This window comes from Populus alba, chromosome 7, assembly GCF_005239225.2.
Source record: "Populus alba chromosome 7, ASM523922v2, whole genome shotgun sequence".
NCBI classification, from domain to species: Eukaryota; Viridiplantae; Streptophyta; class Magnoliopsida; order Malpighiales; family Salicaceae; genus Populus; species Populus alba.
The window spans coordinates 4920524-4943303 of record NC_133290.1 but is presented as its reverse complement, the minus strand read 5'-3'; the positions used below and the strand labels follow the sequence as shown (position 1 = coordinate 4943303).

The 22780-nt window shown below is 29.9% G+C and overlaps 3 protein-coding genes across 4 annotated transcripts; 2 read left to right on the top strand and 1 right to left on the bottom strand.

Annotated features, from left to right (window-relative positions):
* Positions 1-3118: 3118 nt before the first annotated feature.
* LOC118063220 (wall-associated receptor kinase-like 14) lies at positions 3119-7429 on the top strand. Of its 2 annotated transcripts, none has more exons than XM_035077199.2 (3): positions 3119-3869; positions 5622-5696; positions 6026-7429. In XM_035077199.2, the coding sequence occupies exons 1-3, from the start codon at positions 3119-3121 to the stop codon at positions 7297-7299; spliced, it is 2100 nt and encodes a 699-aa protein (XP_034933090.1). In that variant the 3' UTR covers positions 7300-7429. The 2 variants fall into 2 exon arrangements, with proteins under 2 accessions (XP_034933090.1, XP_034933089.1); XM_035077198.2 differs by having other exon boundaries at positions 5613-5696.
* Positions 7430-14076: 6647 nt separating this feature from the next.
* On the bottom strand, positions 14077-16586 carry LOC118063221 (thioredoxin-like protein HCF164, chloroplastic). The gene is made up of 5 exons (XM_035077200.2): positions 16311-16586; positions 16004-16225; positions 15470-15573; positions 15010-15349; positions 14077-14338 (listed from the first exon to the last, which is right to left on the bottom strand). Exons 1-4 carry the CDS (start codon positions 16485-16487, stop codon positions 15067-15069), a joined length of 786 nt encoding a protein of 261 aa, XP_034933091.1. The 5' UTR covers positions 16488-16586; the 3' UTR covers positions 14077-14338; positions 15010-15066.
* A 3106-nt stretch (positions 16587-19692) lies between these two features.
* LOC118063222 (uncharacterized) lies at positions 19693-20387 on the top strand. Its single transcript, XM_035077201.2, has one exon. It carries the CDS (start codon positions 19761-19763, stop codon positions 20262-20264), a length of 504 nt encoding a protein of 167 aa, XP_034933092.1. The 5' UTR covers positions 19693-19760; the 3' UTR covers positions 20265-20387.
* The last annotated feature ends 2393 nt before the right edge of the window (positions 20388-22780 follow it).

Below are 22780 nucleotides of genomic sequence, written 5' to 3'. Positions count from 1 at the left end.
GGAGTCACCTACTCTCTTCTAGCAATGCGTTCGGCATCTTCTAGAGGCCAAAAATTCTCTTATGCCGTGCTGTTAGAATTGTCAAGGTGTCATCTTCCTTTTAAAGCGATACGTGGTGATGATGATGGTGTGGTTTGTTGACAATGATAATTTCTTTTTTTTTTTCTCTTATCCCCTTAAAATTCACGCCGGCTATTCAAAATTTTAGATGTGTCCTCTTATTTATGGGTATTTCAATTTTAGTCATTATTCTTTTAATTTATAATTTTTGTTATTGACCACTTTGTAAAATTTTGATTTGTTTTCAATCTTATCTTTCAGTCATAATTTGTGATATGTTATTTTTTCAATTTGATCCTCTTTTCTTTGGTTGTTTTTTTAGGTTATTTCATTAAATTGATTTTTCAACCTTCAATAGAAAAAAATGTAGTTCTCATATACTTTATTATTTATTTTAATTTTGATCTTTATTTTTTTAATTGTTATTTTATTTTTATTTTGGATCTTTTTGTCTAATAATTTTTTTTTAATTTTATCATTTAATATTTGATTAATTGAGAATTGGGCTATATGATCTTTTTAAATATGGTACTTCGAGTCTAATAAGCCGAGTCACATGTTTGAAAAAATAATGCGGGTTGACATTGTTTTTTTTACTTGTTTTCTCTTTAGCTTTCATCATTCAATATTTTTTAAAATATATATATATATATAATTATTAATTTAAAATGATTCTTCAACAAGAATTATTAATTTAAAAATAAAAAAATATTTTTTTTTTGAGGAACTTTTTTTAAAACTAAAAAACAAGCAAAGGTACCCTCCTTTCCCCACCTTCATCGAATCATATTATCAAACAAAGGAGGTTAGATGCTGTCTTCACACACTTTTTCCTGGTCAAAATCCATTTATAATTGCTTGCTGACTGGTACCATTCCCAATTTCTCATCCTTCCCTGTGTAAATTAGTGCCCTATTCAATGGTATTTTTGTTAAAAAAAGATTCAAGTAAAAAAATAAAAAATTTAATCTAACCTGTTTTTATAAAAGATTCAAGTAAAAAAATAAAAAAATATAAGAATAAACATTCAAATCTTAAATATCAAAACATAATAATAAAAAATTCCTAGATGTAAAGCGAAAAACATGTACATGCATCTAATTAAACAATCCGGTAACCATTATGTAAAATAGTGAAAATAAAAGTTATCAACAATAAACAAAAATAAAATTGAGAAAACCAAGTGTAAAATAAAAATCAATATATCTAACATCGCAATACATGTAATTTACCTGGTTATATTTAATGAATTTCTCTATCAAAATAAATTTGTAATAGAAAAACATATAAAATTTATAATAGAAATCAATACATGCATAAAATTTATTGAACAATAATTAAAAAAAAATATTCAAGACTGCACATATAAAAAATCTTATAAAAAAATCAATATAAAAAAAACAAATTTAATCTATATAAAATTTTAAAAAAAATCACAGATAAATCATACATATCTTTCTAAAAATTAAACACATTCAATGTCATTTAACAATAATTATATTCTAATTAAAACATAAACCAGAATTTATTTGAAAAACCATTCACAAAAAATCATTCGATTTAGTTGACTTCTAGCCGTGCCTTTCCCTTTTTTTTTTTTTTTTTCCTTTTTTTTTTAGTTGTTTTTAAACTTTGATTTTTTCTTCCTTGTTCTCCATCCGAGTTCCGAAATCACATATAAATAAAATAAGAATTTTCTTCATACAAAATATAACCAAACCTTTAATTTACTTTAATTTGATTGGATAAAGTTAAGATATTTATTAAACATATAAAATGTTAATTCAATGATTAAAAACTCAAAATTAAAGTTCAAGTTCCGTATAATCAAAATTTTAAGAAACTTATATAAAATTATAATATATATTGATTAACTAAATATTTTTAAATTTATTATTGAGGAAATATTTGGGAGCATGCCGCGTGTTTTAAAGATCTTGAATATTTTAATTTAAAATTATTTTTTTTATATTTTTGAATCGTTTTGATTAATTGAATGTTAAAAATAAATTTTTAAATTTTTTTAAAAATATTATTTAAATATATTTTCAATCAAAAAAATACTTTAAAAAACAATTATTACTACAATATCATACATGTACTAAAACAAAATACATACCACCCCACATTGCTTATTTGGTATTGTAGTATTATTTGTTTTTTAAAATGTTTTTTTGTTTAGAAATACATCAAAATAATATATTTTTTAAATTTATTTTTAATATTATTATATTAAAAAAAAATATGAAAATACAAAACATTATTAATTTAAAATAAAAAAATAATTTTTTTTTTCAGAAACTTTTTTTAAACTAAAAAACAAGCAAAGGTACCCTCCTTTCCCCACCTTCATCGAGAATCATATTATCAAACAAAGGAGGTTAGATGCTGTCTACACAACTTTTCCCTAGTCAAAATCCTTTTATAATTGCTTGCTGACTGGTACCATTCCCAATTTCTCATCCTTCCCCGTGTAAATTAGTGCCCTATTCAATGGTATTTTGGTACATGCAAGTTTCAAACATAATGGCCTGCTAGTCAACACGTAAAGACTTGTCATTTTTGTTTTTTTATAGGGGTGTTTTCTTAAATCCCAAAAGAAATATGAGAAATCTCAGATAAACAGTTTTTGTTTCAGTCCATGAAAAACAGCAAGAAGCAGTTTAAAGACAGCTTGAATTGGAAATACTAAGGAAATTGCCGTTGCTGCTGCAGCCTGCAGGCAGGCGTTGAAGAAGAAGTTGAGAGGAAAACAAGGCTAAGGTAAGCTCATTCATTGATTATTCATTGAACAGCCCACGAAACCAAAATTTTGAAAAGAAAACAAATAAAACCATAAACGAACCTCTTGCTTTTGATCAACACTTTATTGATTTTTCACAAATTTCTGTCCCTATAGCAAGTGAGGAGCCAACAACTGAAAAGATTGGATCTTTGAGGATGTCTTTGTGTCTTCGACTTTCTTCATGATCAAGCTCGATCTTTGTAGTTTAATTGGTGATCTTTTGTGGGTTTTGCAGCAAAGTAATGATTCAATTCCCTTCGAAGACTAATTAAAATGATTCTTCAACAAGAAAGTTTAGTTCTTTTCATCACCATCATCACAATTTTTATTGCCGCCACAAGTTCTCCAACTCAGAAGTCCAACAGCAGCGCTTGTGAATCTTCTTGTGGAACTGGGAAATCAGTTAAAGTTGTCCCATACCCTTTTGGTTTCTCAGGAGGATGTCCCATCATTTTACAGTGCGACCACACAGCCGGTGACGTCAAAATTGGTGAATTTCATGTCCAGAACATAACCCCAAATGTCATCGTGACCAATATTCTAGCAGACTGTAATCGTTCTATTGCAAGAATCAAGCCTCTTTTTGGCAAGAACTTTGCTCCTTCTTTGAATAACAGTTTGTTACTTCAAAACTGTAACAAGACTTTAAATAGTTGTGTTATTCCAACAAGTTCGTTACGAAGAGACTTGAAGTTAGCAAATTGTGGTGATCAAAATTACGACTTGAATTGTTACTCTCAAAGGCGCAGAGGTTTTGATACTCTTCGTTATGAGAATATGACTTCAACCACCTGCAAGTCTGTTTTCTCTTCGCTTTTTATTTGGTGGGAGGGTTCGGCTGTTTCTTTCCAGTTTGAAAGATTTGAATTGGAATGGTGGCTTGAAGGTGATTACAATACTCTCTGCTCAAATAATGCGAATCATACTAAAGTTAAGCTTTCGAATGGGGGAGTTGGATTAAGGTGTCATTGCGCTGATGGGTTCGCCGGAGATGGGTTTGCAGCCGGGAAAGGTTGCCGGAAAGGTAAGTCAACCTGGCGTTATATTTGCTATTTATTTCTTTCTTTCTGTTTACAAGTAGTGTACAATTTGGTTTGGTTTGATTTGATTTTTTTTTTTTTGGGTTTTGACCGGTGACAAGTGGGTTTGAAAGTGGGTCCGGGTCTTATAAGAAGGGGTTTAAAATTCATTTTAACGGTGTTTTTAAAAATATTTGTTTTAATTAATTTTTTTAAATGCTTTTGAATATATTAACGTTAAAAATAATTTTTTAAAAATAAAAAAATATTATTTTAATATATATATTTTTTTAAAAAAACAACAAGCTACACTCTAAAAATAAAAAAGTTAGGACCGGTAAGTATTGACCTGTGATTGAGGGGTTTAATGGCAAAAGAATTGATTTTTCAGTGGCCTAAAAAACCTCAAGGATGTTGATAATGATGAGCTCATAATAAGGAATAAGGATCATGGAATTGGTTTTCTCCTTTGGTCCTTTTTAACGGCTTGACTTTTACTAGATTGTTTGGAATTATGCAGAATTTGTGCGTTTTTTCCCTCTTATTCCCTGTATTAAATTAGCTAGCAAATTTATTCCAAAAAAGTGGAATGCAAATTACCTCGAAATAATTCATGGTAATAATTAGTTAAGTGCTACAGTTTTAGGTGCTTTGTAGGATAGAAATTACCAAGTCTCCCTTGTCCCAGCTCCCAAATTTGTGCTCAAGAGATTCAATTTCTCAAACCTAAAAATGGAGTGAAATAGATTTCTGTAGTTAGGCTGGACCCTATGAATCTGCCTAGCACCAAAAGAAATGCTAACAAAATATGCCCACTTCAACTAGCTCAGGCTGACAAGAGGGTAAGAATTTGGACAAATATCCTTCATTTAAGGCCATCATGTCCTCAGTTGTAAGAAAAAACCAGTATCTTCTACCAACTCATTAGACTGTTCGGTTCATTTTCATCGTCCCTTTACATCCTTATCCAAACTTGGTCGGCCACAATCATAGCCCTATATCTTCCGTGATTATAGCCCTAGCTCGTAGCTGTGTTGAAAGTTCACCATGTTATTTTGACTTTAAACCTTACCAACCATGGAAGTCAAAGCATTCAGGGGTAGCAAAACTGATTGTCAGAAATCACATCGGTTTTGAACATGAAGAGGTAGAAAATTATTTGATCTGATCTGTAGTGACACTATAGGGGCTGCTGTTTTTGACTTGGCAAAACATATGGTCTTGTTCTTACTTTTCCCAATGATGGTGTTTTTCTGTCCATTTCACATGCACAAGAACGTCAAAGTTAAGACAAAAGTTTTTATACTATCATCTAATTGCGCTCTCTGTTACTCCATGAACCTAGCACCATTAGTTTGGATTTTCATTTTGTGGATGGCTAAAGAATTTGTTTAGTTATTAGGGTAATGAAGAATGGGATTGGTATCCGTAAGATTTTAAAAACTTAAACCGTTAAACAAGGTTTGAAGATATAATTTATATTATTTTCTAATTTATTCATATCTTAACTTAAAAGCTGCTGGTGTTGAGTGAGGGTCCAAGAAAGGTTTTATATCAATTTCTAACACTGTTTAATAACTCTAATACAGCACGCACAAAGCAATTATGAAATGAAAGTTTGGTAAATTGAGAAATAGCTTGCTTCTTGATATTCACAATGGAACTTGTAGGCTTGCATTTTATTTAATTTTTTGAATTGTAGCCTTGTATTGTTAGAACTTGCATTTTTGCTGACCCTTCTTTCATAGGCTTTCCAGTTTCCAAGTGCAGTGCTTCAAAGTACATGTCTGGCGAATGTGGAGGAACTACTAGAGTAGGTGTTCTTGTTGGAGGTAAAGTTTATATACTGTAATGGTAACAGCCACGGATTTCCCTTTTTTTTTTTTTTTATTCTCTGCTCTTGAAATTCATAAAACGCAATAGTATTTCTGCATTATTGTATGGAGCGGAAGAAACTGCTGAGGTCTCTAAAGTCTAAGAACATTTCGTTTTCTTATGTATTTGCTAGTTGAAGGTATTTCGATGTATATCTTTTGCTTTAAGGCATGCTTCTCATCAATTTATGTATTTGATGGTAATTCAAAATGCTATTTGATCTATGTGTCTTCTGCTGTAGTATTTGCAGTAACAACTCCAGCTTTCCTCACTGTTCATTTTTCAGGGTTTATTGCTGGAGCTTTGTTAATGGCTGGTTTGGCTTTTCTCTGTTTCTATATCCGGCGTAAGTCCACTTCTTTGCGAAATCGGTTAAGTGCAAAGCGCCTTCTATGTGAAGCTGCAGGCAACTCTAGTGTCCCGTTTTTTCAATATAAAGATATTGAAAAGGCCACTAATGGCTTCTCTGAGAAACAAAGGCTAGGAATTGGAGCCTATGGTACAGTTTATGCTGGAAAACTCAACAGTGATGATTTGGTTGCCATAAAAAAGCTCAGACATAGAGATACTGACAGCATCGATCAAGTCATGAATGAAATAAAGCTCCTTTCATCAGTGAGCCATCCGAATCTGGTTCGTCTTTTAGGTTGTTGCATAGAGGAGGGCGAACCAATCCTAGTCTATGAATTTATGCCCAATGGAACTTTGTGTGAGCATCTACAACAAGAGAGGGGCACCGGGCTCCCATGGACAGTTAGACTCACCGTTGCTACCGAAACTGCGAAGGCCATTGCCTATCTCCATTCAGTCATTAATCCACCAATTTACCACCGAGACATAAAATCTAGCAACATACTCCTGGATTACAACTATAGATCAAAGGTAGCTGATTTCGGTCTTTCCAGACTCGGCATGGTCGAATCATCTCACATATCAACAGCCCCGCAAGGAACTCCAGGCTATCTTGATCCTCAATACCATCAATATTTCCATCTTTCTGATAAAAGTGATGTCTACAGTTTCGGAGTAGTTCTTGTAGAGATCATAACTGCACTGAAAGCAGTTGATTTCTCTCGCCCCCACAGTGAGGTTAATTTGGCTGCACTCGCCATTGATAGGATTGGAAGAGGTTGTGTGGATGAGATAATAGATCCATATCTTGACCCAAATAGAGATGCCTGGACCTTAACATCTATTCTTAGCGTGGCTGAGCTTGCATTTAGATGCCTTGCTTTTCACAGGGATATGAGGCCTACCATGTTGGAAGTGGCAGAAGAACTAGAACAGATCAGGCTCAGTGCATGGATTCCAACCATGTACATGGCATCGCCGACAGCTTCGTCTTGCTCCTCGCAAAATGGAAGTCAGAAATCACTGAGCGTCTCTATCAGTAGAAAGGCAGGGTTAGCCAGAGGGAAACTACTTCTTCCGCAGAGAACAGACAGCTTGACTTCATTGGAAGAGACGAAGGATAGCTCCCCCGTTTCTGAGCAGGATACTTGGTTGAGTGAACAGAGCTCACCTTCAACAAACAGCTTGTTGGGTAATGTAGTTCGTTGACAAAACTGTTTCTTTTGGTGCTTAGCTTCGACTCCTATTTGCGAGAAAAATTTAGGTACTCTTACAGTTCTCTAGTACTCTCTTACTATATATATATATACATATTTCAATATCTTGTATGCTTTACCTACTTATTGGTGTCTTCAAAATATTTTTAGCAATATATTGGCAATGTTGAAACAGAAGATATAAAAGTCAAATATTAAATTGCCTATTCATATGTTCAGTATAAACATGAACTGGATATTTTTCACCTTGATATCATAGCTAATAACTCATTACTGGTTAGGTGACCGTGTTAAGCTGTGGATCAGTCCTTGTTTTGATATATTAAAAAAAAGGTAATTATTTTTTTAAATAAAAAATATAATATTAAGATAATTAGCTCGAGTGAATTTAATAAATTATGTAATCTAATAATATTATTGAAAAATTAAGATATCCACAACAAAGAAAGTGGAAAAAAAAAAAACAATTCCATATAACATAGATAAATGCTTGCTAATATTATTGAAATATATTTTCACAATATTTCAAAAATATCTCAATAATTTTATATTAAACGAAGAATGTGATAATTTAATAATAAAAAAAATATATAAAAAAAATCTTAATTTTTTAAACTATGACTCGAGTTATAAAATTGAAAGCATTATATCTAAAAAAATTATAAGGGTTAAAATCACAAGAAAAACAACAAAAAAAAAATCCAAAAAAAAATAATGGCTAAAATTGCAACAAAAAATTTATAAATTTTAAATAAAAAAAAAACAATAATAAAATAAAAATAAAATAATAAAACCAATAAACATACAATAAAATTTATTGAACAATAATTATAATAAAAAAAAAAAAAAAACAATGCAAGGCTGCACTTATAAAAAATCTTATAAAAAAACAAATTTAATCTATATAAAAATTTTTAAAAAAATCACAGATGAATCATATATATCGCTCTAAAAATTAAACACATCCAATATCATTTAAAAATAATTACAATCTAATTAAAATATAAACCAAAATTTATTTGAAAAACCATTCACAAATAATGCATTATTTTTTTAAGAAATTAAAAATTAAAAAAAGAATAAAAAAAAAAACCAGGCGCCTGACCCTATAAAGTAACAACCTGCGAGTGGGTAAAGCCAAGCCCAAACGCATGCCTTTATTTTTTTAAAAAGGTTATCATCCACCCCAAGTATATCCAAAATAAAATGAGGCATCACCCGCATTAGTAGACGACACGTTGTATTCTCAACCTAGAATCTAGCCATCATAGTAGTAAGAAAATCAGGGTTCTTTGTTTTTTCACCCAAAATTCCTTTTTCAACCCATTTTTTTTTATTCAAAACACCTAGAAAATGCTCCAGAGACCTTATTAAACCAATCCATGACCACCAAAAAGCCAATAAACTGGCCAAAAACCCGAAATCCACCCAAAACAAAAATTCTTTCCTAGCTCAAACATGTTATTTTAGGTGTTTTCAAGGTAAACAAACACCTAAATATAACCTTTCCTTATTATATGAAATATTTTGACATAAAAAATAATTGTTTTGGTTGTCAGAATCTTCTCCAAAGATCATTTTCTCTATCTAAAGTGGAATTTAGCTACTCCCTCTCTCTTCTTCTAAAAAAAAGGATTGAAAAAGAGAAAATGAAATTAGGTATCAAAATGTGTTGTCTTTAAATTCAAGGGATCGGTCACCTATTATATAAAAAATTCGGGGAATTAAATTGAATGTTTTAACAAAACTTTCAATCTGCCCCCATGTTACCTAAAATTTTCACTTCACTCCCTTATCTTTCAATTCAACCTTTCCTCCTAAAAATATATGCAATTGAAGGCTAATTTGAGCTTAAAAGAAATAAATCGCGTAAAATAAAAGTTCGAGGATTAAAATAAAAATTACTAAAAAAATACATTGCTCCAATTCACAATGTATTGTGAGAGAGTGCACAGTAATTTTAGCACAATAAAAGGCTGATGCCTTTTAGTTATAGTTAATGGTCTGGTTCAAACATTTCAGGGGTGTTTAAAAATACAATAAGTGTTGTTTTTCAAAATATATTTTGCTTAAAAATACATTAAAATAATAGTTTTTTTATTTTTAAAAATTTATTTTTGACATCAGCATATTAAAATAATATGAAAACATAAAAAAAAAAATTGAAGTAAAGTAAAAAAATTTAAAATTTTTTTAAAACACTTTTAAAATGTAAAATTTAAAAAAACAGTCGTCCATCTATTAGCAAGGTTTCTATCTTCGGAACTTATTACAACAGAGAAAACGGAGGTTGAGAACGCTGTGGTCTTACTGGATGTTACGAGACCTTGATTATAATAATAGTCAGTGCCCGGTGCGCCTTTTTCATTCTTTCAAGTTAAAACGCTGCGTATAGAGCCAGGCATCAGGACTGCAACGGTCATAAAATCCAAACTTTATCTACTCCCAATTTCCCACTTTTCTCAATCATTTCACCTTCATCTTCCAAAACTTGTAACAAAAAAAAAAAAAACTTGGTTTTTATGGCAATTATGTTTTATATCTTTAGCAATATTGATAAACCACTTGCTTCTTCACACACAATATTGCTAGATTTCATACCTTTACTATAAAGGAATTTGTGTTATTACATTACCACGACATAGAAAAATATGTAATTTTTAAATTTTGTTTAGTAGAGGTTAATGAAAGATAAAATCTATCCTTGAAAATTTAAATTAGTTTAGTATAATTTTTTGGATATGGTGATTTTTTTCTTGGGTTACGGTTGTTAACAATCTCGAAACCTTTTTTTTTTTTTTTTTAGAATAAATTAAATTACTTATTGTGTTATATTGCTTCTCAGACCAAAGTTATTTTGAATATATATAAAAAAATATCAAGGCTACCATAAACTCTTTAGTATTGTCAGTAAACCAATCTAGCGGGTCAAACTTTAACACTTAAGATCTAATTGTGTTTTTTTGGAAAAAAAGTATTGATAAATGTTATAAAATTATATAAATTTTTTTATTAAAAATCTTACAAAATAAAAACTTTATGTTGATTATATATTCATGATATTTTTTTCATATTAAATACATATTAACTAAAAAAAATTAAAGCTTAAATTTCCAAAATACACCTATATTATTATTTGTCAAAGATGACAAAATTGAATAAAAAAGTTTATAATGCTTTTAAATCTAAATTCATAAAAAAGTAAAAAATGCCAAATGTGTGGGTTTGGTCTAGGTGGCCTAATGCGCTTCGGCTTCTAAGAAACAAAGCCCAAGCACCGGTCTCCCAACCGTAGTTATACCTGAATTTATTTTTTTTTTATTAAAAAATATGTAAACAACATATAATCATTTTTTTTTTTAGAATTTAGCCACAATGGAAGAGATTGAAAAATCAAGGAAGATATTTTTGGACCAAAAAATCAAAATGTTAACCATTTTTTACCTAAAAACACTCTAAAAACCTAAATAAATCCAGTTACGACATGAAATAACCTAAAAATGGGTTGAAAAACAAAAAATCAACTCAAATTGATAATGGAACTCAAAAGGGAAGGCCAAAAAACATTATAATAAAACTTTTCTCGTCAAATAAAACCTTTTTGTAGGAAGATCGATTTTTTTTGGTTGGAATTGGTGTTAACTAACCACTTTTTCTCTCCTCGTCATTTTCAGGTAATTTACTCTCTCCCCTCTCTACCATAGGGACTGAAAAATAAAAATAAACTTTTTGATCAAAATACAAATTGTCATTAATGTAGAGTTAACCATAAACTTTCTTTGTATTTTATATTTGATTCCTCTATCTTTAAATGTTGTATTCTTACTATAATTTCAAGCCTAATATGTTTTAATTTGGCTATAGAAAGGCTTGAATGAAAAGAAAAGTTAGGAAATTAAAAAAAAAAAAAAAAAAAAAAAAAAAAAGAAGAAGAAGCATGTGAGGTGTTAGGTTCACTCAAGCTTGTTTAATAGTGTAATTGCGGTTGCTTTTCAAAGTGTTTTTCATGTCGAAATGTATCAAAATAATGTTTTTTTTTTTAAAAAAATTATTTTTGAGATCAGTGCATCAAAATGATTCAAAACATATAAAAAAAATAATAATAAAAAAATTTTTTGAAAATGTAGGTTGACGAAACGGGCTCTTCATATGAACCGAAAATGTTTAACCTTTTAATTTATTAAAACAATAAATATTTCTAAAAACTAACTTTTTACATCTTTAAAAGGTGTATTTATAACAACGCTTGTAATATTTCATTTTTATTTTTGAATCTTTGGTAAACAAAAGGGGATATAACCTCTACACTTGTCAAGAAAGAATACCATATGGTAGAAGAAATAATCTTTTTTTTTTTTTTTTAATTTGGTTGTATTTTTTTACAGTAGAAGAAAATTAGGCTGCAATGGAGAAATGAGTCAGCCTAAACTTCACAAGCATGAAGCTGCCAAGAACGAAGGGTTGAAGTTCCCAAAAGAGCGATACAACGTAATATAGTTCAAGAAGAAAAATGCCCTTACAATTAAATAACTGAATTACCCTTATAAAGAAAAACATAATAAATTGTCAAACAAGGTTATTTTCATCTTTCTCTTTTTATTTGAACAATGCATAGGTGATTGTGTCTTTAAAAAGAAAAAATGGATAAATTGCTGCCCATGGATGTTTTGTCTTTTCACTTTTTTTTTTTTTTTTTTTTTGTGTTATATTTATATTGAATTAGATGCAATTTGTCTTTTATTAAATATAGAATATTAAAAAAAAATTGACTCATGCATGACACAAGTAGCGGTCAGTTGCTCCACTGTTTCTGGGCGACACGCACAGGTGATTTTGGCAATCAACAACAAGCTTCCTTGATATGGTTGGATTCATCTTGACAGCCCCTTCCTTCCATTATGGCTTATGTGGAATTCTGAGTTCTGGTTTGGTATTAACAAGTTTTTTTTCTCCTACTTTCTCTCATTACCTTAATTTTTGCACATGGCACCTCGAAAATTCAAATTAGCTTTTCAATTTGTTTTTCATTTATATTAATTTTTGTTCTTTTGATTTTTTTTTATTGGAAGTGGTTTATAGATTTGGATTTTTTCTTTAATGTCATCCTTCTTTTGTGTCAAATTTGATTCTCATTCTTTTAATTTTTATATATTTCGTTTTAGATAATTTTTTGAATTGAAGTTTTTTTACAATTTCATCCCCTTCAATTTCTTTTTCCCATATGATATGATCCTTAATTCTTTCATATTTGTTTTTGCAATTTTTTTTTTTGCTTTGGCAAATCTTTCTAAATTTTTTTATATGATTTTATTATCTAATATTAAATTGATTGAGAATTGAGCTTCTTAATTAAATTTGGGATTAAGATTTTATAAGTTCTGAGGTTGGGGCATTAACCTATGTTTAGAATATTCATACAGGTTCACTTGTATTTTTTTTTTAAGTTAATGTTTTTTTAATTTTATCCTTCACTATATATTTATTTTTCAGTTTCAACCTTCTTGAAATTTTTATCTGTCATATTAAATCCATATTATTTTAATTTTTATTTGACTTTGTTTCAGATTTTTTTTGAAACAATTGACTGATATCAAGGTAATGGCAATATACAAGGCAGATGGCCCTAACCATGATTCTGGACGACTGCAAACATTTTGCATGCAGATTTTTAGAATTTAAGCTTTTATATATATATATATATATATATATATATATATTCATCCTCTTCAATTTTTTTACAACATGATTTAATCATCATTCTTTTTGTTACAATTCTTTGTATTTGACATTTTTTTTATAATTTCATCTTCTAGATTAAATTCATTAGGAATCTAGCTTATTGATTCAATATGATCTAGAATTTCAAATGTTGTGGGTTTGAATAGTTAGCCTCACTATAGAAGATTTGCATAAACTTCTTGCTTGTTTTTTTTTTTTAAAGCTAATATTTTTTTAATTTTATCCATCAACATTTATTTATTTTTTAAATTTTATCTTCATTCTTTAATATAACTCCGAGATCAATTTCATCAACAATTCAGTTTCATAATTGTATGTTGTTTCACGACAGCAACACTTAACCTTAACCAAATCATCATTTAAACATGGTATTCAATTCGCTCTTGGTTCTTAGACCGGACAAGTCACGCCAATATTTTATTTATTTATTAAAACATATAATGATCAATTGATTTAATCTTTTACATTGGTTGTGTTTTTTATCCTCGTTTCAAATATTTTATTGTATATAGAAAAATTGTGACGCTCAAACTTTTTTTAATGAAGTAGTTGGGATTTTGATCACAACTTGAACCTAGCACACAAAACTACCAAAGAAAGGAGGGAAGTAAACAGCTGAGGCGACACAAGACTGATATTTGTGTAAATCTATATGAAATTTCAAAGTCATCACTTGCATGCATAGCTTTCAGATCTAATCCAGGGACTGACTCGAAATTTCAAAGAGTCATCACTTGCATGCATAGCTTTCAGATCTAATCTAGGGACTGACTCGAGAAAAAGGCTTGAGTCACTGAGTTACCATGTAAATCATTTTTATTAAAACTGTCTTGTCCTTGAAAAAAATTCTTTGGTGTTGACCCAATTGAATCACTAAGAATTCAGCCAAGTTAATCAAGTTTTATCGGGTCAATAACTAGTCCGATTCAACTCGAAACCAAGCCCAGGCCAGTCTCCATGTCAACCCTCCAAGCAGGTTTATCAACTATGCTTGCATGGATCCAAAGGTCCAAGGAAATGCAATCACCACTTATAAACCACACCAGGAGTACATCTTATTCGGGATTTGAAAGGGAAATGAAAGTTCCATTTACAAACCACATCAGGATCATGTGTTATTCAGGATTTGTACATGGGTTTTACAGGCTATAAAGAAGTTTCTTCTTCTCACAGAATTCTATAATTGAGAAACAAAGCTAACCTGAAGAAGAAGAAGAAAAGGTATCCAGAATGTGACCCCTATTATAAAATGAACAGCAGGTGAAAGTCAAACTTGGAATGAAAGATTCAACCTGCAAGAGATCATCACATATTAGATCCTGAGCACAATCTAGTCATGACTAAACTAGAAACCGCTACACCATAGAAACTCTTTCATATGAATCATTTGCAAAACAGAACATTCCATCTTCGTTCCACCTATGAGATATTGAGTGGAAAAACCAACATCTTGTGATGATTTCATTATTTCACAACAGACCTATGGAAGAAAAATTTTAAACAGTTTATAACAAGCAATCCAAGATTGAAAAAAAATAAACGTATAAAACATCACTTCAGAAAGGGTTTCATCATTAAGTGTGGAGCTAATTTCCCCTAAAATTGGAAGTCCTTGGTTGATGAGAGACAAACAGTAGATGAATGTCGATGTTCCTTGCTACCAGAATGGTGCAATCAGATTATGTGGCGGCATTATCAAGCTACCTGATTATATTGATTATCAAATTAATTAGAATTGTTATCAAAATTACCTCATGAACACTTTTCCGTAAAAGAATTTTATGTACATGTATTTGCATGAATTCCAAAAATGATGCACATTTTCCTGTTGTGGAGCCAAAGTCACATTTTATGTACATGAATTCGAATGAACCCCAAAATGATGCGTCCTCTCCTAATGCTAGAAACTCACGTGGAATTAGATACAAGATGAGAAAGCATTACAATGTTGTAAAGAACTAACCTCGGACGTGAATTTCAGGTGAAAAACTGACAAGTCTTGTAACTCGGAACATAGTATCTACCCATGGCTTCTAGGATCAACAGCTGAGCGCACCTTCCTGTTTTCTGCATTTGAATATTGTCCAACAACTCGGGCATGAGGTATGGATCCTTCCCCACGTGCAAGAGCTTCAACATTCTCAAGTAGGTACTTCCTTGGAAGCCTGCCAACTACATTACCCTCTTCATTCCCCTCTCTATCCAGGAATGCAAAGTGCGGAATACCCTCAACACCAAACTCATCAAGTTCTTGTTCCCACTTGGTATTATCAACGTTCAGCATAACAAAATTCACACGGTCCCTAAAAGGCAAGTGGCATTTAACAGGCACATTTAAATTAACAGGAAACGACAGAATCACTAGGTAAAAGGAGATAACTCAAATATCATATAGCTAATCAAAGCTTGATCAAGGCTGTTACTTGTACTGCTGCTCTATTTTGTAGACATCTGGAGCTAACTCTCTACATACTTCACACCAATCTGCATAGAACTCCACAACAGTTGGCTTCCCATTTGAGAGGGCCTAAATAAAGACACCAGAAAAAACCCAATAAGCAACAAACAAAGTAGAAGTACAGAACATGGCATTAACCATTTACATTCAAATGGAACATTATTTTCAGAAAGCAAACCCACTTCGAATTTGACATCAAAACTAATATAAACCAATCAAAACTTTTCTACTAAAACTAGTAAATTCACGTAGACACCCTATTAACAACCAAGAGAAATCCTTCAATTGCTTTCAATTCCAAGGATATAAACAAATTACATTCCAATTCATAAACAGAAAACCCACTTTTTACAAATTAACATCAAAACTAATGGCAAATAATAATAAAAACTTCACAAAGGATAATTTTACTTAAAACCCATTATTAAAAAGAACTAGAACTCCCTCTTAATTGTAACCTATTTGACAAGAATTCCAACTATAATCCAACAAAGCAAACCTCTTCATAAGGCAAAGCAGCTACAGATATGTCCTTCAAAGAAACACCAAAATCCAACCTTGAAGACAAGAAAAGTCCGGCAGCAGCAAGAAGAGAAACCACTGCTATTCGTTTATTAACATCTTTATTTGGAAATTCAGGTAACCCAGAATCTTGAGACGCACCTGTATCCTCTCTTTTGGTATCATCACTAACTGGACCAGGTTCAAGGACCTCTTTTTCCTGCATTAAAGGAAACAAACCAGTTCAGAAAATATTATAACTTGCTACTTGGTGACATAAGTGAAGGAGAAAATGGGTGCTGTACCGTTGGTGTGGAGGTTTCAGATGAGTCGGGGTTTGTTTGGCAAGAAACAGCAGGGAATTTGCGAGGTTTGGTTTGATAGTGGAAAGTGGAATTGAGGAGTGATGGTGAAGAATGAGAGGCTTGAAGATAAGGCCGGAATCTATAGAGACAGAGAGGGTTTGGAGCCACACGAGCCATGGAGATTTTGTAAGAGGAGTCGGTTTTTCTTTTTTGGTTTGTATTAGTGAATTTTTTGTGCTAATTAATTAAACGGTCAAAATGGAAGCGGGCACTCGTGTTTTCCTTTTTTAGAACTCGTAGATTAAAGCTCGTTCTTTCGGGATGCGTTTATTATCTAGTGACGATACAGACAACAGTTTGGAATTGAATTTGAGATATTTATTTTTGTTAAAAAATTTGTTTTTTATTTTAGATTAAATTTTTTATTGTTATTTAATTGTTTTGATGTACTAATATTAAAAATAAATTTTAAAAAATAATTAAAATATTATTTTGATATATTTTTAATTAAATAATATTTTAAAAAATAATATCTACCATACTTTCAAACACCTCTTAATATATTAAATCTATAATTAAAAAATTTAGATGACTGATGATTGAATAGGAATATGGCTTGAATTGGAGTTCCGTATAAATAGAAAAGGTTAATTTGATATGAGTAGTTTAAAAAAATTAGATTAATTTATAATTTAATTGATCTAGTTAAAAACTTGTTAATTTAAAAAAGATTTAGAACAAAATTATTTTATTATTTAAAATAATAAACTCATTTAATATGTGATTTTGATCTTATCCCAGATTATATTTAATAATTATGGTCGAATCATAAAACTTGAGACATGTGTGTATTATTTTTTAAAACATTATTTAGACCTTGATATGATTGTTGTAGTTGCAAGAAGATGTATAAAGTGTTTGGTTTTATTTAACATTATGTAATAAAAATTTAATAGTGAAAAGTCATGACTCATGAAGGGGTCACTTAAGTGAACCAATGCTTTTGTGTTAACAGGCATGACATCTCAAGAAGGTATCATTTGATAAAATATTATCTATTCAAAAAGATATATTTTCTTCGAACATTACTTTAATGACTATTCATCATATATAGAGGATTCTACAAAGATAAATAACAACTCTTGAAATAATTTAAACTTGTCTCTGGAATGAATAGGGATAATGATTACAAGGGTTATAATGGTAAGTAAAGTCATGTTCATATAAACAAAACGTTGAAAATATACATTTTTTCATATATATATATATATATATATATGTGCAAAAATGTTTAATTACATTAAATTTTTTTATACGGGAGAGATTTATCATTTCTTATTAAAAGAAAAAATTACTGAAAACTACATCGTGTAGTTATATCATTTCATTGTGTAAATTATATTGTTCATTCTCTCATATTTTACTATAAATTTATTATTTATTTTTTAATTTTATCCTTAAATCTTTTTTTTTTTTACGATTGCATCCTTTTGTAAAAGTAATTAAATCAAATTTATTGACTAAAGATAAAATTAAAAGACTTGAGACAATGTAGATAAGGCAACATAAATAAACGATGGTTTCAAAGTTCATACAAAAAAAAATAATTTAGTTCTCATATTTTTAAAAAGTATACATATTTGCTATCCTTCTTAGGACAACGTGTACGTAGTAGGATCAAATCATAATATTTTATATATAAGATAACTTAGTGATTTCAAGTATAAAGATTATTTACACAACCATCACGTGAGTTTTTCTATAAATATTTATGATTATTCCATGTAGAATTCTCATGCGTATCAATTTAATGTACATGTCATTTGACAAACACCTACATATTAGTTCTAAGTATCCCTCATACCTTAGCTTATAAGAACAATTGCTTCATTTTATATATAAAAAAACATAACATGTATAAATCTTAATGGTTCTAATTAATATTCAGTTTTAATAGAGTATTAACAAGAAATATTTAGTGATAATGTTTTGATGCAATAAAAATCACATAATTATAACAACTTTATAATTTCTTTATAAAATATTTTTGTTCCAAAAATTTTATATTTATTCTAGATTTATTAATTAAATATTAAATATTAAAAATAAATAAAATTTTTATTAAAAATACATATGTTCCAATAAACAAAATCAAAGTCACGTTTGCCCACGGAACACACACTAACAAAAAATGGCATATGAAAATCGCAAGAGAAAATAGAGGAAAGGAGTGGCTGTCATTTGATAGCTTGAATGTGATTTTTTGTTGTAAGCACACCAAAGAAAGTTTAACCACTTAATCCCTGTTTGGTATTGTGTTTTAAATGGAGTTGTGTATTTTTTTTTTTTATCATTTTAGATTATTTTGATATATTAATATTAAAATAATTTTTTTAAAATAAAAAAAAATATTTTTTGATCTATTTTCAAGTAAAAATCACTTTAGAAATTATATACTACCATACCTTTAAATACCCCTTACTAAAACTAAGCAATGTAGAAAATCAATGACCAAAGCTAGCATTCTTAATTGATAATGAGCGTGTGTTTGATAATGAGTTTGTGATTGTTTTTCAAAATATTTTCATTTTAAAATATATTAAAATAATAATTTTTTTTATTTTTTAAAAATTAATTTTGATATTAACACATCAAATAATCTAAAAACATCAAAAAATATTAATTTAAAATAAAAAAATAAAAAAATTTAATATTTTTTAAAAAAATATAGTAAGAACATAATCGACCATATAATCTAACAGTTACTGACACCTCGTTTCCATTTTCTTCCTTCATAGATACCCTAAGCATCGCACAAATTCTTAATTAAGGAGGTTTGCCAATAGATTATTAATTTTTTTGTGGTACAAAAAGAATATGAAGGAATAAATAAATAAATATATATTATAACACTAACAGAGATTTTTTATGCCACTAGAAAGTAGAAACTGTCTGAACAGAGAAGCAAGAATCACCCTAAAAACAAAACCTGCACGCACAAACAGGAGTATGTTAAGGGGAAACAAAAAAAAGACAGAAGCAAAGAACAACCCTGTAAAATTATTTAAAAAGCTATTGCATTAATAAAATATTTGAAGCAAATGACGCTATAAAATAGATGGGAAAAAAAATTTGAAAGTTTTTATTTAAAAATATATTAAAATAATTTTTTATTTTTTTAAAATTATTTTTAATAATAACATATAAAAAAAAATCCTAGAAAGAGAAGCTATTGCATTAGTAAAAACAACATCCATGATGATTTAGGAAATTTGTAAGAATAATAAAAATATATATTTTTATTACCTAAAAAGAAATGGAAAAAGAAGAAAACTCTTTGGCAATATATAACTGCAAAGTCCCACCACCACATAAATAAAATCATTTCTTCGTATTTATCAACCTCACAAATCAAGTCTTCTAGGATCAAGTCTGTTAGCCGTAAAATCCATGGCTTCCACGTTCTCACCACTGCCGCTCAGAACTCTCTCTCTCCACCGTATGCGCAATGCACACCCCACCATCTGCGAGGCGCACATCAGTCCTAAACCTGCGCCGATTTCCTTCCCCGGCCGAAGACATCTTCTCTCCATGCTAGCGTCAGTACCAGCACTGGCCTTAAGAGAACCATCTTCACTGGCGCAGGACATTCCTTTGTTTGGGCTGAGGAAGAAGCTGAAGAGGGCGGAGGACGAAGCTGAGGAGCTGGTGAAGGAAGGGTTTGAGACGGCGGAGAAGGGATTGGAAACAGCCGGGAAAGGGATCGTGACGGTTGAGAGAGGGATTGAGACAGCAGAGAAAGAGATTGTGACGGCAGAGAAGGAGATTGAGGAAGCGGTGAGCTTTGGTGGGCTAGCGCAGGCTGGTGCGGTGGCTGGAGCGGAGGTTGTCGGGCTCTTGGTTGCTACTGCCATTGTTAATGGGATTTTGGGGCCTGAGGGTTCTAAATCATAAGTAAGAGGATTAGCCAATTAATTAGAGTTGATTGTGTTTATTTTGATAATTTATGGCAATCCCATTACATATTTTCTTGCTCTGAACGAGTTATATTAATAAATCATTAACAAATTGAGTGTATTTATTGCAAAATGAAATGTGCTTTAAAACCGAGGAGAAAAGTGATTAGTGTTTGAAGAAATATCAAGTGATATTATCCAATTACAATTTGCAGGTTGACGGGATATTATTTTAGGTACATATTTGCTTTCATTTTCTGCAATTCTTATGAACTTCGACTATTTTATGTTGCAAAATGAGATAATGGAGAAATGGTGGATTGGATGAATTGAAGAAAATGATTTGATCTGTTTGAGTTTTATTATGATTTGATGCGTTTTGGTTTATGATTTGTGTCCTTTATATTAGTTTGGTAAGCAAAAGTGTATAGAAGCCCACGGATTTTGGTTTCACCACCTACAAATTTATCAAAAAGATCTGAAAAACAAATAGATATCCCAGGCTACAAATTTATTTGCTAAGCGGTTCTAAGAAATTATAGTTGTCTGATCGGCTCAAGAACTACCTAGGAATGACTTGGGTTTTTGAGTTGCCAGGTCATCTAGTCAGCTCAAGTCAATTATTTGTTATCAAAAGGATGCTATTTTACTTTTATTTTTTAAAAAATTGATGATGACTCTGTCAGCTTTGACCTGCTTGTTTAATGAGCTTTTTTTACATGGTTTCACAGATTCGGATTAGACAAATAATGTTGATGATCAAAAATCAATAGAAGGTTATGATATATATCTTAATCATAATCTTTTCTTTCCTAGAAATGCAGTAAGTAATGAATTATTACACATTCTGCTACCGAAGTTGAATATAAATCTATTGTTAGTGTTGTTGAATAAAAATGGATCTATTCTCTCCTTACTTATCTAGGCATTTTGATTATTTTTTTCTCCTATCTTTTTTTTTTTCTATTGTAATTATATTCTTTTTTTTTTTTTTTTTTGAAATATATTGAATTTGACAATCATTTTGTTCGTGGCATGATTGATTAGAAGGAACTATATGTTTGATTTATATGTTCTGAAGATCAACTTATTAATGTTCCTACCAAGTTATTGTTGTTTGTTCACTTCTCTCATCTTCGATCCAAGATAAATGTGTTTTGTTCCCCCTTCTCAACCTAAAAGGGTGTATTAAGGACAATCTAGAAAGCAGTAGGTTAGGTCATGCTATTCGTACCTATATACAATACTAGTCCAGTATCCAAAAAGCATTAAGTTAACATATTTAAAGTAGAGTTCAGTAAAAAAAAAAAAAAAAACAGATTAAAATGAAAAAACCAGAAAAAAAATTAAAAAAATTCAATCGTGAAAAAAACTGAATAAATCAATTAAAATTTTTAAAAACCGACCGGTTCGGTTTCAGTTTTATAAATCTAAAACTGAAAAAATCAAACCAAACCCAAATATATATAAAAAAAGAGTCAAACAAAAAAAAACCGAGTCAAATTGGAAAAAAACCAAGCCAAACTAGAAAAACCAAGCCAAACTGGAAAAAAACGAGCAAAATCAAAAAAACTGAATCAAACCGAAACCGGTCGGTTTGAACTAGTTTTTATTCTAAAATAACTGGTCCGTTTGAACCGGTTTTGGTTTGGTTTCAGTTTTTTTTTTTAAAATGGTTTGATTATTATTTTTTTATAAAAACCAAACCGAACTGAAAATGATCACTCCTAATATAAAGGTAAGACTTCTCTTACGCGACAGCTTTAGCTTTTAAAGCAAACTGCCTAAACAACATGTTTGGTAATGTTAAAACTTAATTTACTTTTTGTGTGAGACCTATATAATTTATGTTGAAATCATAGATTTGCCAAAAGTAGCTGCAAGTTGCTTCTCCCTTTCTTTTGTGTCTTGACAGTGGAGAGTGAAACTCTCCATTATTCTTCTTCTTTTGCCGTGGAGAGTGAATTAATTCACTCTCCACTGTTCTGGTTTGATTAGGTTCGCTCCAAAGCTAAACACATTGAATCAGGTCCAACCCAATTTAAAAAAATTCAATTTTTATTTTTATTTTTAACGTGTTTTATATGAAAAACTAATATTTAATATTATTCAATGACACTACATAATTTAGAAGGAGATAGCTTGATGACGTAGCATCTGCAAAATTTGATCACAATTCTAATTTTATTTCTGATGATATTTTACCTGATGTTGTTGCGCGTTTAAGAAACCAAGAAAACTATAGTCCTTGTTGAATGAATTTCATATGTGATGAAATTATAGATAGTTTAATGGAACAATAAAAAATATTTTATACAAGTATTATTTATTTCATGATATAATAGCAATTGTTTAATCTACAATATTTAAATTAAAAACCATTAATATTAATATATATCTTTTTTAATTATTTTATAATCTCAATTTGAAAAGCATTTTTAACCAAACACATTAAACTACTTTTTGTTCAACTTAATTTCAACCACAATTTTAACCAAACATATATAAATATCA